This window comes from Patella vulgata, chromosome 3 (assembly GCF_932274485.2).
Source record: "Patella vulgata chromosome 3, xgPatVulg1.2, whole genome shotgun sequence".
NCBI lineage: Eukaryota > Metazoa > Mollusca > Gastropoda > Patellidae > Patella > Patella vulgata.
Window position 1 is genome coordinate 48,686,405 of NC_065881.2, and position 12,302 is coordinate 48,698,706.

Sequence of the window (12,302 nt, forward strand, 5' to 3'; positions counted from 1 at the left end):
GATTAAGAAAGGTTGTTATCTATATATTTTGAACATCAAGGGAATCAAGGTATAAGTACCTCTATTTAGTGGGTTTTTTAAATTGAGATCATGGTTAAATAAGCTGTAGCTTAAAATGTCCATTTACTGATAGCCATTAGTGACGCCCAGTTGAGTCTATATAGCTTGAACCTCCCGACACGTTAGTTGAGATAACAGTATCTACAGGGAGAGGGGTTTAACATAGGCTGTGCCTTTTCCCCAATCCATATTTAGATAAAAATATGAATAAAAATATTGTTTATAAAAAAATATGTTGATTTAGATAAAGGGATATAAAGCAGGGCAGTTTCTTTTGGCGTAATGTATATAATAAATTGCTAAATTCACCTTTATTCTTTGTGACCCCGGGGTCAAAAGGTCAAATTTTCCGCTAGCCTGAAGGTCGGGTGTTCGATCCCTGCATTGTCCGAGAAAGTTCATACATATTTTCCGGCGAGGTTTCCCCTTGTCAATGATGCAGAATGGAGGGCCTGACAAGGACAACTGTCTAGTCGTTCGGATTGGACGAAAACCCGAGGTCCCGTGTACACATTGGCATGCACGTAAAAGATCCCTTGGCAGTTGGAATTCGATATAAGAGTAGGCCGTAGCGCCGCTGCCCGGGCAAAATTTCCCTCATAGCACACTGTATGGCGTATGCCCGTCTTGGAGCAGAACAGTAGGAGCAGAACAGTAGGACGTTAAACCCCATTTCATTTAATTTCATTTCCACCCCCGCACTGAGCCTCTGGTCTACTAGTTTGTGTCGAGTAGGCGTTAAACCCAATTTCTTTCTTTCTTTGCCGCGATACATATAATAAAATTCAATAGTAACAGCCAGTAAATTTAGTAGTCATAATCAAATACATGTAATACCAAAATGAAATTTGTCCCAGCCGTTATGAAAAAAAGTGGCAAAAAGTAACGACCGTTTACGGGTTGTTTCTTTTTGTCAACGAATGTATAGCAAGGGATAGCGTTTCGGATGGAACCAAAAAAGTCCCTGTACACGTTCGTGTGCACGTAAAAGAAACCTTAGGAGTTGGAATTCGAACGATGCGTAGGTAATAGCATCGCTGTAGGGCAAAAATCTTCCTCACAGCATTCTTCATGGCGTATACCCGTATTCACTAACATGGATGGAGTAGAAAAGTAGGACGTTAAATCCCATTTCATTTAATTTTCTTAAAGATATTAATATGTTCTTTCGTGTATAAAATTATTAATATGTTCTTTCGTGTATAAAATTAATAGCCAAAATATTCCACAGACAAAATATTGCATAATATGCCCACGTGTGACAAAGTTACACCTCCAGTCATCATTTACACAATAGTGGCCTGTGTACCCTCCAATTTTATTTAGAGTTTTTTAGCACTGGGAATAAATCGGGTTTGGGACGGCGATTCTATTTCTTGTCACACCGAAGCTTGGGATCGCCCCACCCCGTCAATTTCTAAATTGCAAGATTATTATGAATCTTGAGGGATGCTTGATTGTCAGTCCAGAACGTTCCAAATTGACGGAATTGCAATCGAGTGACGCGGAATTCAGTCCTGTCACAGTTATGTCAGTCCCGACAACGGAGCGGTGGTGTAAGTAGAATCGTGACGTGATTAAATCTAATGAATATGTTTCAGCTGTCATGGTTGGTTGAGATATTTTCTCATGCAGTCAGCGCACGCGTTCTGGCCCAAAATCCCATTTTCACTCGATTGTCACTATTTTTGGGTTTGACAGAATTCAATTCCGGAACGTTCAATCGAGCACCCCATAAATGACCATATAAGGAAGAAAATCAAACTTCGTCTTGCGGTAATCGATACGTGAAATGTGGAATCAGACTAGTTATTCTCTCTCCATTGATTTCAATGTTAAATCCATGATATCCATGCCCTTTAACATTTTTATAAGACCGAAGATCTTCATCTGTATAACTACACATAACCCAACATGTCACAATCGTTTGATAAAAATATTGAAGAGTTAACCATGACAAAGAATTGATATCCCTGGTCAAGGAATCTATACGCAGTGACTTGTTTACTTCCTGATCCTTCCGCCTCAAATTCATGAATATTCACCAAAACCTGGCAAAAAATGATAAATCCAAACACTCCTCTTCCACTTTAGACCAAAAACAAAGTCATGCAAATAACGTGGGGCAAAGGGAGTAAGAGAGAGTTGCTATAAATATGGGAACTACTAGTCTTAATCCGAGTGTGTTTTCCTCTGCGGCATTTGCTCTGCATAAAACGAACATTATAGTTTTAATGCAATAAATACAATATATGAGATTTTATTATATATCCTTCATGATTTATTAATATATAACAAATTAACAATGGGAGTATATAATGTACACAAGTCTTTGGTGTTGGTGATATACAACTAAGTTATCAAAATACACAAACACAAGAATCTATTTGCCCATTTTACTGACGACTAAAACTGACAAATACGGCTCATTTATCAAGCTTTTGTTCGTTTATATACCTTTTTTTTAAAAAATATATCTTGTTTTATGGTTTCATATAATTAATTATGTTCGTAATAGTCAGAAGAAGTATACACTGGCTTTACATCAATCTAACATGTCACCTTTCTGTCATCATTATGTCAGGGATGGGTCGTATTGTCATGTCAGTGTGCATATCCGTCTGTTAACACATATCCACTATAGCAAAGCTGGGTAAATTTGCTCTCTATACATAAGTACTTTCAGTGCAAAATTTGCCATTTATTTTGAGAAAACGTCTAATATAGAACAGTCTTTTCCTGAAATGGCACTCCTCTTCCAGTTATAAAATAAGCGCTGTATACCTTTAAGAATAGCGTACTTGCTCTTTCGTGAATAGTTTATTGTATGGTTATGACAGTCTTTCAATTCTTCTGATCTGAAGATCATTTACATGTTTATGACTCGACGGTACTAAATCAGAGTTAACCTAAATCTTCAAACTATACCAAAGGTCACCTCTATGTACAGTAGAAAAACACAGTGATAAAAACATGCAAAATTTGTTAGCATCCTGATCCACTTTGTCAGTTTTCATATTAACGTAACACTTGTTTCTGTTCTGTTGAGCTACTGCGACTGAACCGAATCAAAGGACGCATTAAGGATTAGGTTGTTTAATGAACCAGATACGCTAACACGGCGATGATGATCGTTATTCCTAGATACAATTTGGTTACATTTATCAGAATATGGAGTGGGCATTAAACAAATCAATTTATCGATAACAAAACGTTCTGTCACCTTTAAAAAGTCTCTTCTTTTGATATATTCTTTAATTTCCGACTCCAGAACTTCTTTTGTGAACTCACCCCATTCCATAATCAGTATCTTGTGACCCAATGTTGTTGACTCTGAGTTAGCATACCTGAAACTACTCATACAAATATAACTGCGCGTAAAATTCTTGGATATAAGAAAAAGGGTGGATTGGCTTTGGTGAATTTTATGTTTGACCTCATGCAGGAAGTCATCATCAGAGCAATTTTCAACATTAGCAATATACACCTTGAAGCGCCAGTTCTGCTGAGTCAAGCGCGGGAATAATGTTTTATTAACCCACCATTTACATTTCAAGTCCATTTCGTCATAAATGACAACCATGTCATAGAGATATCGACGGGGTATGGCGAACGTTTTAGAACTATGAAATCTTTCAATTTTTAATCTTGAGTAACCAAGAGCGATTAAGTTTCGACGAAAGCAGAAAATAAAGAAACCCAAACTAATGACAAAGAGGACAAAACATGAGCCGGCAACCGACACACCAATAATTAGAAACACTGGGTTGCTACACACAAACATCTCAGGGTTCTGTCGAATTATTTCAGTATGACCACAGTACAATCTTTTTCTGTCATAAATTCTACTTCTGTGGGAAATAATCCACTCTCGAAATTGTTTATTTGCACAGTCGCACTTCCATGGATTATTCGAAAGGTGTATCCATCTGAACTCTGAAATATCTGAAAGTTCAGATAAGCTGTCTGAAAGTAAATGTTCGATGTCATTAGAGCGTATATCAATGATCTGAAGATTTCCTAATCCCCGAAATAAACCAGGTTCTATGTATTTAATTTGATTGTTTTTTAAGTGCACTTCTTTCAAGTACTTCAGATTTTTTAAAACGTCGGCAGGTAAACTATGGATATAGTTCCTACTTAAATCAATTATCTGTAGGAAGGGCATGTTCGAAAATATATTACTACTTATTCCAGCAATTCGACTACTGTTCAGGTATATCTCTTCAGCATCTATCTTGGAATCTGCAATTATTTGAAGGTGACCTGCATTCCAAAAATTGTTCCCATCTAAGTATACGACTTTTACCGAAGTTGGAAGACGACTTGGAACTGTTTTAAGCTTATCATGGGAACATATAATAGTTTCCGGTGTGCTATCTTCTTCTCGTGAATAGCATCTGCATCTATCCGTGCAGTTTGAAATTGTACACAAGAATAGTTCTTTGGGCACTCCTTTGATGGGCATTTCTCCGATCTTGGGATAAACTATGCAAGCTTGAACCCGATAGTTGTTCGTTCGAATTAATCTTCCATCGAAGCTTTTCTCCTTCAGCCATTTCATTTGGCAAGTACAAACTGTTGGATTTTCTAAAAGGTTAAAAACAGTCTCTTCATTGCAAATGAAAGGCGCGAATGAAGTGATGCGGTTTTTCGATAGATCGACAGTGTGAAGATGCATCATGTTAGCAAAAACATCACTCTTTGTATGGGTTATTTTGCAATTTTTACAGTAGAATTTCTGAAGCATTTTCTTCTGTCCATCTGGATTTAGCGCGTGTGTCAATAGACCAATTGGGTTGTTCGAGACACGAAGTTCGGCGAGCGAGTACAAAGAGTTGTTTCTAAACAAACCATCCAGTCGGTTGATCTTGTTGTCCCTTAGATCCAATATATGCAAGCTATCCAATCCGCTAAAAGCATCTGAACTGCCAATGGCATCAATCAAATTATTACTGATATCTAATAAATTTAAATTGCCTAATCCGGAAAACATAAAATTGTCCAAACTGGTTATTCTATTGTATTTCAGTGACAGAACTTCCAGTGTTGGCATTTGGGAAAACGAGCCACTCGGAATATGAGTGATCCTATTGCTAGTTAAGATCAATTGTTTCACATTAAAAAGACGTTCTGGGAAATCAACGATGCGGTTGAAGGATAGGTCTAGCTTTTCTAAGCTCAATGGAAATTTACAAAATCGAATAGTATCAATGTTATTCCTGGATAAATTTAACATTCGCAAAGAGATCAAGTTCTCAAAGACGCTGTCATTAAAACGGTAAATGTGGTTGTTTTCCAGATCAAGAGATAGAAGACTGCTGAGTTCGGCAAAAGCGCCTGAGGTTATATTTGAGATATGGTTATTATCTAGATGAAGATGCTCCAATTTTGTCAAATTGCCGAATAGATAATCCTGGAGATTTGTCAACATGTTATTTCCAAGATCCAAAGTTTCGATGTTTGTTAGGTCATTTAAGTTTCTATAAAATTCGTTGGACTGAATCTTGATTCTGTTCCAACTTAAGTTCAGATGAATCAAATTTTCTAGACCACTGAATGCGCGTGCGTGTATTGCTTTGATATCGTTGTTGCTAATGTCCAAGAAACGGAGACTTGGATATCTGTTGGAAAATACGGACTGTGATATCACTTCCAAATCATTGTCAGAGAGATTCAGATACGTTACAGATGGGTGGCCTTCGGCGTGTGTCTTCAAACCATCAATCATATTCTTAGACAAGTCAATCAATCTTAACTGACTGCATTTTGCCAATGGTGAAATGTCTGTTATTTGGAAACTGTTTCCTTTGAGATATAAGTTCTGTAATGATTGTAAACCAGCACAAAAATCGTCATTAATATCAGAAATAAAGTTCTCCGAGAGATCCAAATAATGTAAAGATGTTGCTTCGATGAATGGTGTTAAGGGTAAACTTTTGAGTAAATTATTGGTAAGATTAAGAAACAGGAGACGTGGAATATTGCGGAATGATTGATCTGGTATCTCAGAAATATGTGAGTTACTCAAATCAATCACCTGTACGTTTAATGTTGAATCACTATTACAAGAAAATATGTCCCAGGGGAATAATTCCAAAGACAGTTTTTGAAGCACAAGAACTGTCAAGTTTTTCAGTCCACACAACAGTCCAGTTGTTATCCGTCTTAATGGGTTATTTGATAAATTAAGGAATCGTAAAGATTTGAGTTTAGAGAACATTGTCATTGGAAACTCTGTTATGAGGTTGTTGGATAGATCGATCAGCTCAACATTTATTAATTTATCAAATAATCCGGAAGAAACGTGACCAATTTGGCAATAGGTAAACCCATCCCTCTGTTTATTCTGTCCCGGATTGGCAGCCAGTGCTCCATTCTTGCACAAACAGGCATGTTTATGATTTGTAAACACGGCTTGCTCCATGCACTTCACTGAAAGATATTTGATCGCATCTTGGCTGTAGCTCCATCTTGAGGTGACATCACTGTATCCATAGTTTCTCATGCAAATTAGATTGTCACGTACACTATCATAAATGCATTCAGATTCCTTTTTAAAGTCATAAGAAAATTTTATCGTTGTTCCATTTGGCCATAGCACATTATACACTCTTTGGGGTACATTTTGGGAAATTGTCTGTGTAATAACCAGAACCATAAACATTAAAAGGGTAATTTGGGCCATTTTATTTCTTGATTAGTTGGGTCTTCATTCTGAAAATATACGAACAGAAAATGAATAACAGTACACACGTAGAGCGTCCAATGAATACATTAAAATATTAAAGCAGGAATATTAAATTCAAGAAAGTTGTACCCTCGCCGGCGCAGTAAATAATTTAATTGTGTTTACAGGTTTAAGAATGATGCCTGTGTTGGATTCCTGTGTGTATCCCAAACGCTGTCTCTGTCAACATCATCATCAAGGTGAACGGGGAGCTGCCCATGACCCTACGGTGTTGGCAATATATGAAATGAAAGAAAAGGTATATTTTTCCGAAGTTGTACAATTCACTTGGGTTTAAAATGTCTGTAGGAATTACATATTATATTGCTTAATATAACACTATTAGTAGGCCTAACTCAGTAAGTGCAGAAGAACAGTTCTACACACAAACCGGGATCATTAAGACAAACCCGCGGGCAGTGGCAAGACATACAGTCCCGGGTCAGTATTGATACAAGCTCCATTACACAAAATGAAAACAAACTCCCAAAGAGGGGGACAATCCACGAAAAGTTAAATTTTCCAGCCCCCCCCCCCACCACCTAATCTCGACTATCTTCTTTCGGTAGTATTTCTGTTGATATTTCTTCGTTACGCCACACACGAAGGCAGGACAATGTACTGTAAACTTAAATTTTACGGGCTTTATGAGTACGTGTTTTGGTTTGGCGATAATAAGTTGATTCTTTGTTTTGAGTTTTTTATTTGATTTTTTGTTTTTTTTGTTTTTGTTTTGTGAGGGGGAGGGGAACTACACACATCGTTTCGAAATTAATTTCAATTTACGAATCTTAATGAGGCATTATGCAAGAGCTAAATATGCTTATTGCAGGTCTTTCTTTAGGCCTTAAATTAAATGTTGTATAAATTATTAATGAATCATTAATTAAAGATACATTATGGGAGATTAGATAAAGAGCTGACAGTTCTCACTATAATAGTTAAAAACTAGATAATGTAAAGGGAATTTGCTGAAAATTTCAGACAAGTTGATCCACTATTAACCGAGAATTAAGCCATTGAAATTTCGGGCTAGCCTCGATCATCATTACTAAAGTCAGTGCGATAAAAAAAAACATAGTCTCGATTATCCATTTCATGATTAAATCATGAATTAAAGCTGAGCAGCAAATCAGATCATAATCCAATAAATATCGCAGGCTAGCGTTGACATCGAGAGTTGATTATGGTCTGGATAAGTTAATAATTTAGATAACATTTCGGGCCTAAAGAAAGACCTGCAATAGGCAGATTTAGCTCTTGCATAATGTATGTTTAACTTACTAAGACCATAATCAACGCTCGATGCCATCGGATGCCTCCGATATTAAAGATACATTATGTAAGATTTAGATAAAAAGCTAGCCATTCTTGCTATAATAGTTAGAAAATAGATAATGTAAAGTGAATAATTTGAAAATTTCATTCAAATTACTTTATTGCGAGCGAAGATATTAGCCTTTGAAGGTTTCACAAGACGTGTGCAATAATTTCAACCACGGTACTGGTTGTTCGAGGCTAAGTATCACCCCTCCATTTTTAGCTTAAATTAAAACATGGCTGAACTGTTCTAATCTATTTAATATCGGAGAAATCCGATGCCACCGAGAGTTGATTATGGCCCGATTAAGTTAATTAATGTCTAATTAATAATTTGGAAAAAATTTCCGGCCTAAAGAAAGACCTGCAATAGGCAGATTTAGCTCTTGCATAATGTATGTTTTAGCAGATTTAAATACGTTTTGTGGTCGACGCGAACCGTAAACCTAGATAATCGAGACTACGGGGTAGTGTTATTATATCGCCAATAGCTTGGCTCAGAGTGAAGTAATGTGACTGAAATGTTTAACATATTTGAACTATTATAGCTAGAACAGTCAGCTCTGTATCTAATCTTACCTAATGCCGCTTTAACGATTATATTCAATTAGTTCATGATGTATACGTCTTAAATCTTATGTACTTATATCCTGAGAAATGCCCGTTTCGCAAGGAGATACAAGCCTGCCGCCGTCATCCAAATTAATTACATCAGGCCACGCATCCTCGGTATACCCAGTGGTTTGATTCCGCTCTACTCCACTAATCCCTGAATTAATCGGGGGGGGGGGGGGGGCACGTTTTTAAGTTATCCGTCCTTGATGATTGTGCTATTTTATCGTTCAATCCCATAAATCGTTAATTGCAAAGGAAGGTGGCAAAGGGAAATAAATCTCATCGGACAAGGTTAGGAGTTAGCCAGAAGGTAGCCTAAATGAGAGAAGTTCAAATGCGTATTTATTAACAACAAATTATATAATATTATATTAATGAAGACCTGGCGTTTATAATAGGTTCAAGAATTGAGAATCTTTCGTTCGTTCCCGGAGTTTTACGTCCATGTTATATCGTTACAAGTTACTGTTATTTCAAATTGCCAAGTGTAAGTTCAATGTCAATAATAATAAACATAATAGAATGAAACATTTCAGACAAAGAACGAATAGTAATAATAACACAAGTCAAACATATAGATGTTATACATATTTGAAATAAGCCAAACATACTACAGATTTTTATAATGCAATTAAATATAAATGAATTAGAAATATATACATTATTTACATAAATCATTCAGTAAATGGACATGAATATTGTTATCTACCCTTATAAAAACGAACGCAAAACGACTGGTTTGTAAATTGTTTTTTGATTGGTTCGTAGACTTTAGCTAAAATCAAGGCCAGAGCAGATAATTTGAAATCGTGGAAACCCTATGGATTAATCCAGGGTATAGTGGAGTAGAACGGAATGAGAACACTGGGGATACCAAGGATGCAGGTCATGATACTTTTTACAAATTTGGGTCTATGGGTGATTGATGTTCATGTCGTTTTTATAATAAAGGAGCTAAATTCCCTAACTCTATATTTTCCACAATATTCGAAATTAAAAAAACGAAGTGGTAATGAACAAAGACAACATATCCTACGGGACAAAAGTAATTAGTAATGACTGATTTACAAACGACAAAATAATAAAAAAAAAAAAACGTGTAGAATGGACTTCGTAGACGTAAAATTAATTAGATGTTACAATATTTTCCCTTAAAAATGAATATGAATCACTTTATATACATTCGTATTTTTAATGTGTGCTTTGAGGTCCATTTTCATCTTTTTTTTAAAGGGACAATAACACTCTTGCTGGCTTGACAGCTCCAGAAAATATAAAAAATAGCCTTATTCTAAGTACTAGATGTGTTAGTGTCCTACCTGTTGTGTAAATTATCCATTAAATTCTATTTTACTTGTCCAAAAGGTTCAAAAATATCTTTAAATCCAAGTCACATTTGAAAAGCTTTACGTCAGGCTTTTCAAATCATTTAGTTGAATTTTTCCAATTTTTTAAATTAGATGTGTTAAGATGAAATTTGTATCATCAATTAATTGGAATATTGTAAAATAGTACAATTTGTTGACCAGAATAAGGATTGGGACATATTATTCATTTACAACAAGAGTGGTATTGAGCCTTTAAAGTTCAAAAAAAAAAGACCCATACACCCTTTAACTAAGTTATAAATCATCAACTGTGACATTTATTGTATCTAAAATAAAGTAAAATCGTCATTTTGGCGTATATACATAGAGCTTTTTAAACAGAGAAATTCAACACCTCGTTTGACGTCACTTTTTATTATGAATTAATACAATGACGCGATTCAATTTCATGGATGCAAAGCATTGTGATATCACATAATGTCTATATCATTATCTCGTGCTTTGAGTGCCCATCCTGTCCCATATCTGACGATAAAGGATAAAGCACACGGCCGAGAAAATTTTCTCATAAAAAGTGTTGATTTACAAAACAAATTATGTAGCTGAGCAGCGGGGGGGGGGGGGGGGGCGATCCCCAAACCCCACTCTGGATCTGCCCCTGCAGTGGCATTTACTACCAGGCTACCAGAAATATGTACATAGATGTTAGATTTAGTCTTTACTTTCGTAATTGATTAAAATTTGTGTAATTTGTTAAATTAATGCATGCGATGTGTGTTTTGTCGAAATTTTTGTTGTGGTCCCAATCCATAAACGGCACAGTGTCGTATTGTCTGTTTATAGGAACCATGTATATAACTATAAATATAGCACACCATGCAGTGTTTCTCAGTTTAAAACCTGTTGAACCGATGCGATTTATAATAAATGCCCTTTAAATTTTTATGAAAATAATTTACCTTTTGTATTTCCAGTGAAAAGTCCACGAAATCGTCCTTTGGCTTTGCATCAATTTAATTTTTACGTCGGGGTGGTGTAGGCTATGTAGCCTAATGAAAACATTGTTTTAGCGTGGATAAAATATGCCCTCTGTCTTCTGCTTTACACATTTCATTTGTCAAATGATGTTCCGCTTTATAAACAGGTTATATGAAATGACAGCCCATGTCACTAGATTCGGGGGCAATAATTCAAGATTTGGATTATATAATATATCATAAAGTTGGTTAAAAGCTGGATTTATTCACTTATAGTTTTAGTTTTGTTCTGGTGTTGATGTCAATTTGAAAATCAAGGTTATTTAAAGTTTGGGTTTACATGGGATATTTTCCTTTGCATTCATTTAATATTGTTCCGTCATTTTACGCGAAGAAGGGGTTTTTTGGTTGTTTTAGTTTATTTTTCGTGTGTGTATGCGCTGTCATATTCTTTTTATTTAAAAAGGAATGACCAGGAAGGTGAGCGAAGGTGTAGAGGCGCTTGTTTGTGGTGTTCTAGATTTGTTATTTTATTCTATGAAGGACTACTGTCATTTATGCTTTTTTATTTTATGATCAGTAGGGGAATACCGCGTTTTATCAGTGAAATAAAAGTGTTATTTCACTGGCTAGGTTTTTTTTACCTAAAATGATTGTAAAATCATAAAATAAATAGAAAATTTGTCGTTTTGTCGTGAATAACATATTTTATTTCATCTCTAAGCAAGAAAACGTTTATATTTTCACGAATGCGTAGCATTCGTGAAAATATAAGTTTTCTTGCTTCTCGATGAAATAAAATATGTTATTCACGACAAAACGACAAATATCCTCTATATATTTCTAGCTGGGACAGACCCGAAGGCGTGTAGGGCATACAAGGAAGTGCCTTTGATAGACAAACCATTTTAAGCCCAGCGCAGTGGGCGTGTAATATCCCTTGGGGCTCTTGAAGATCACTGATGTCCTGTCAAGACTGAGCAAATAAATTACAAAGGGGAAGCGTTTGTTGTTGGCGAAAGTAGATGTTATTGTAGATTAAAACACAAAATATTTTCTTTGGGTTTTTTTTTTATATAATATTCTCATCACATCTCATCCTATTGTATCCGTGAAGTGTATAATATAGCCCTAATTATGCCACCGATATAGACTGTCTTTGGTAGATGATGTTGATAAAGAAATGTTTAAAATTGATAAGTATTAGATGCATTTTGATTTATTAAACAAACCAGGGAAGAAACCCCAGGTCTTGAGTAAACGAAATTTCTG

At 35.7% G+C, this 12,302-nt stretch overlaps 1 protein-coding gene across 2 annotated transcripts; it reads right to left on the minus strand.

Annotated features, from left to right (window-relative positions):
- Positions 1-2,338: 2,338 nt before the first annotated feature.
- On the minus strand, positions 2,339-11,137 carry LOC126814922 (toll-like receptor 6). 2 transcript variants are annotated; one of them, XM_050540368.2, is made up of 2 exons: positions 11,013-11,137; positions 2,339-6,777 (listed from the first exon to the last, which is right to left on the minus strand). In XM_050540368.2, exon 2 carries the CDS (start codon positions 6,746-6,748, stop codon positions 3,110-3,112), a length of 3,639 nt encoding a protein of 1,212 aa, XP_050396325.2. In that variant the 5' UTR covers positions 6,749-6,777; positions 11,013-11,137; the 3' UTR covers positions 2,339-3,109. The 2 variants fall into 2 exon arrangements, with proteins under 2 accessions (XP_050396325.2, XP_050396324.2); XM_050540367.2 differs by lacking the exon at positions 11,013-11,137 and adding an exon at positions 8,754-8,863.
- Positions 11,138-12,302: the final 1,165 nt, after the last annotated feature.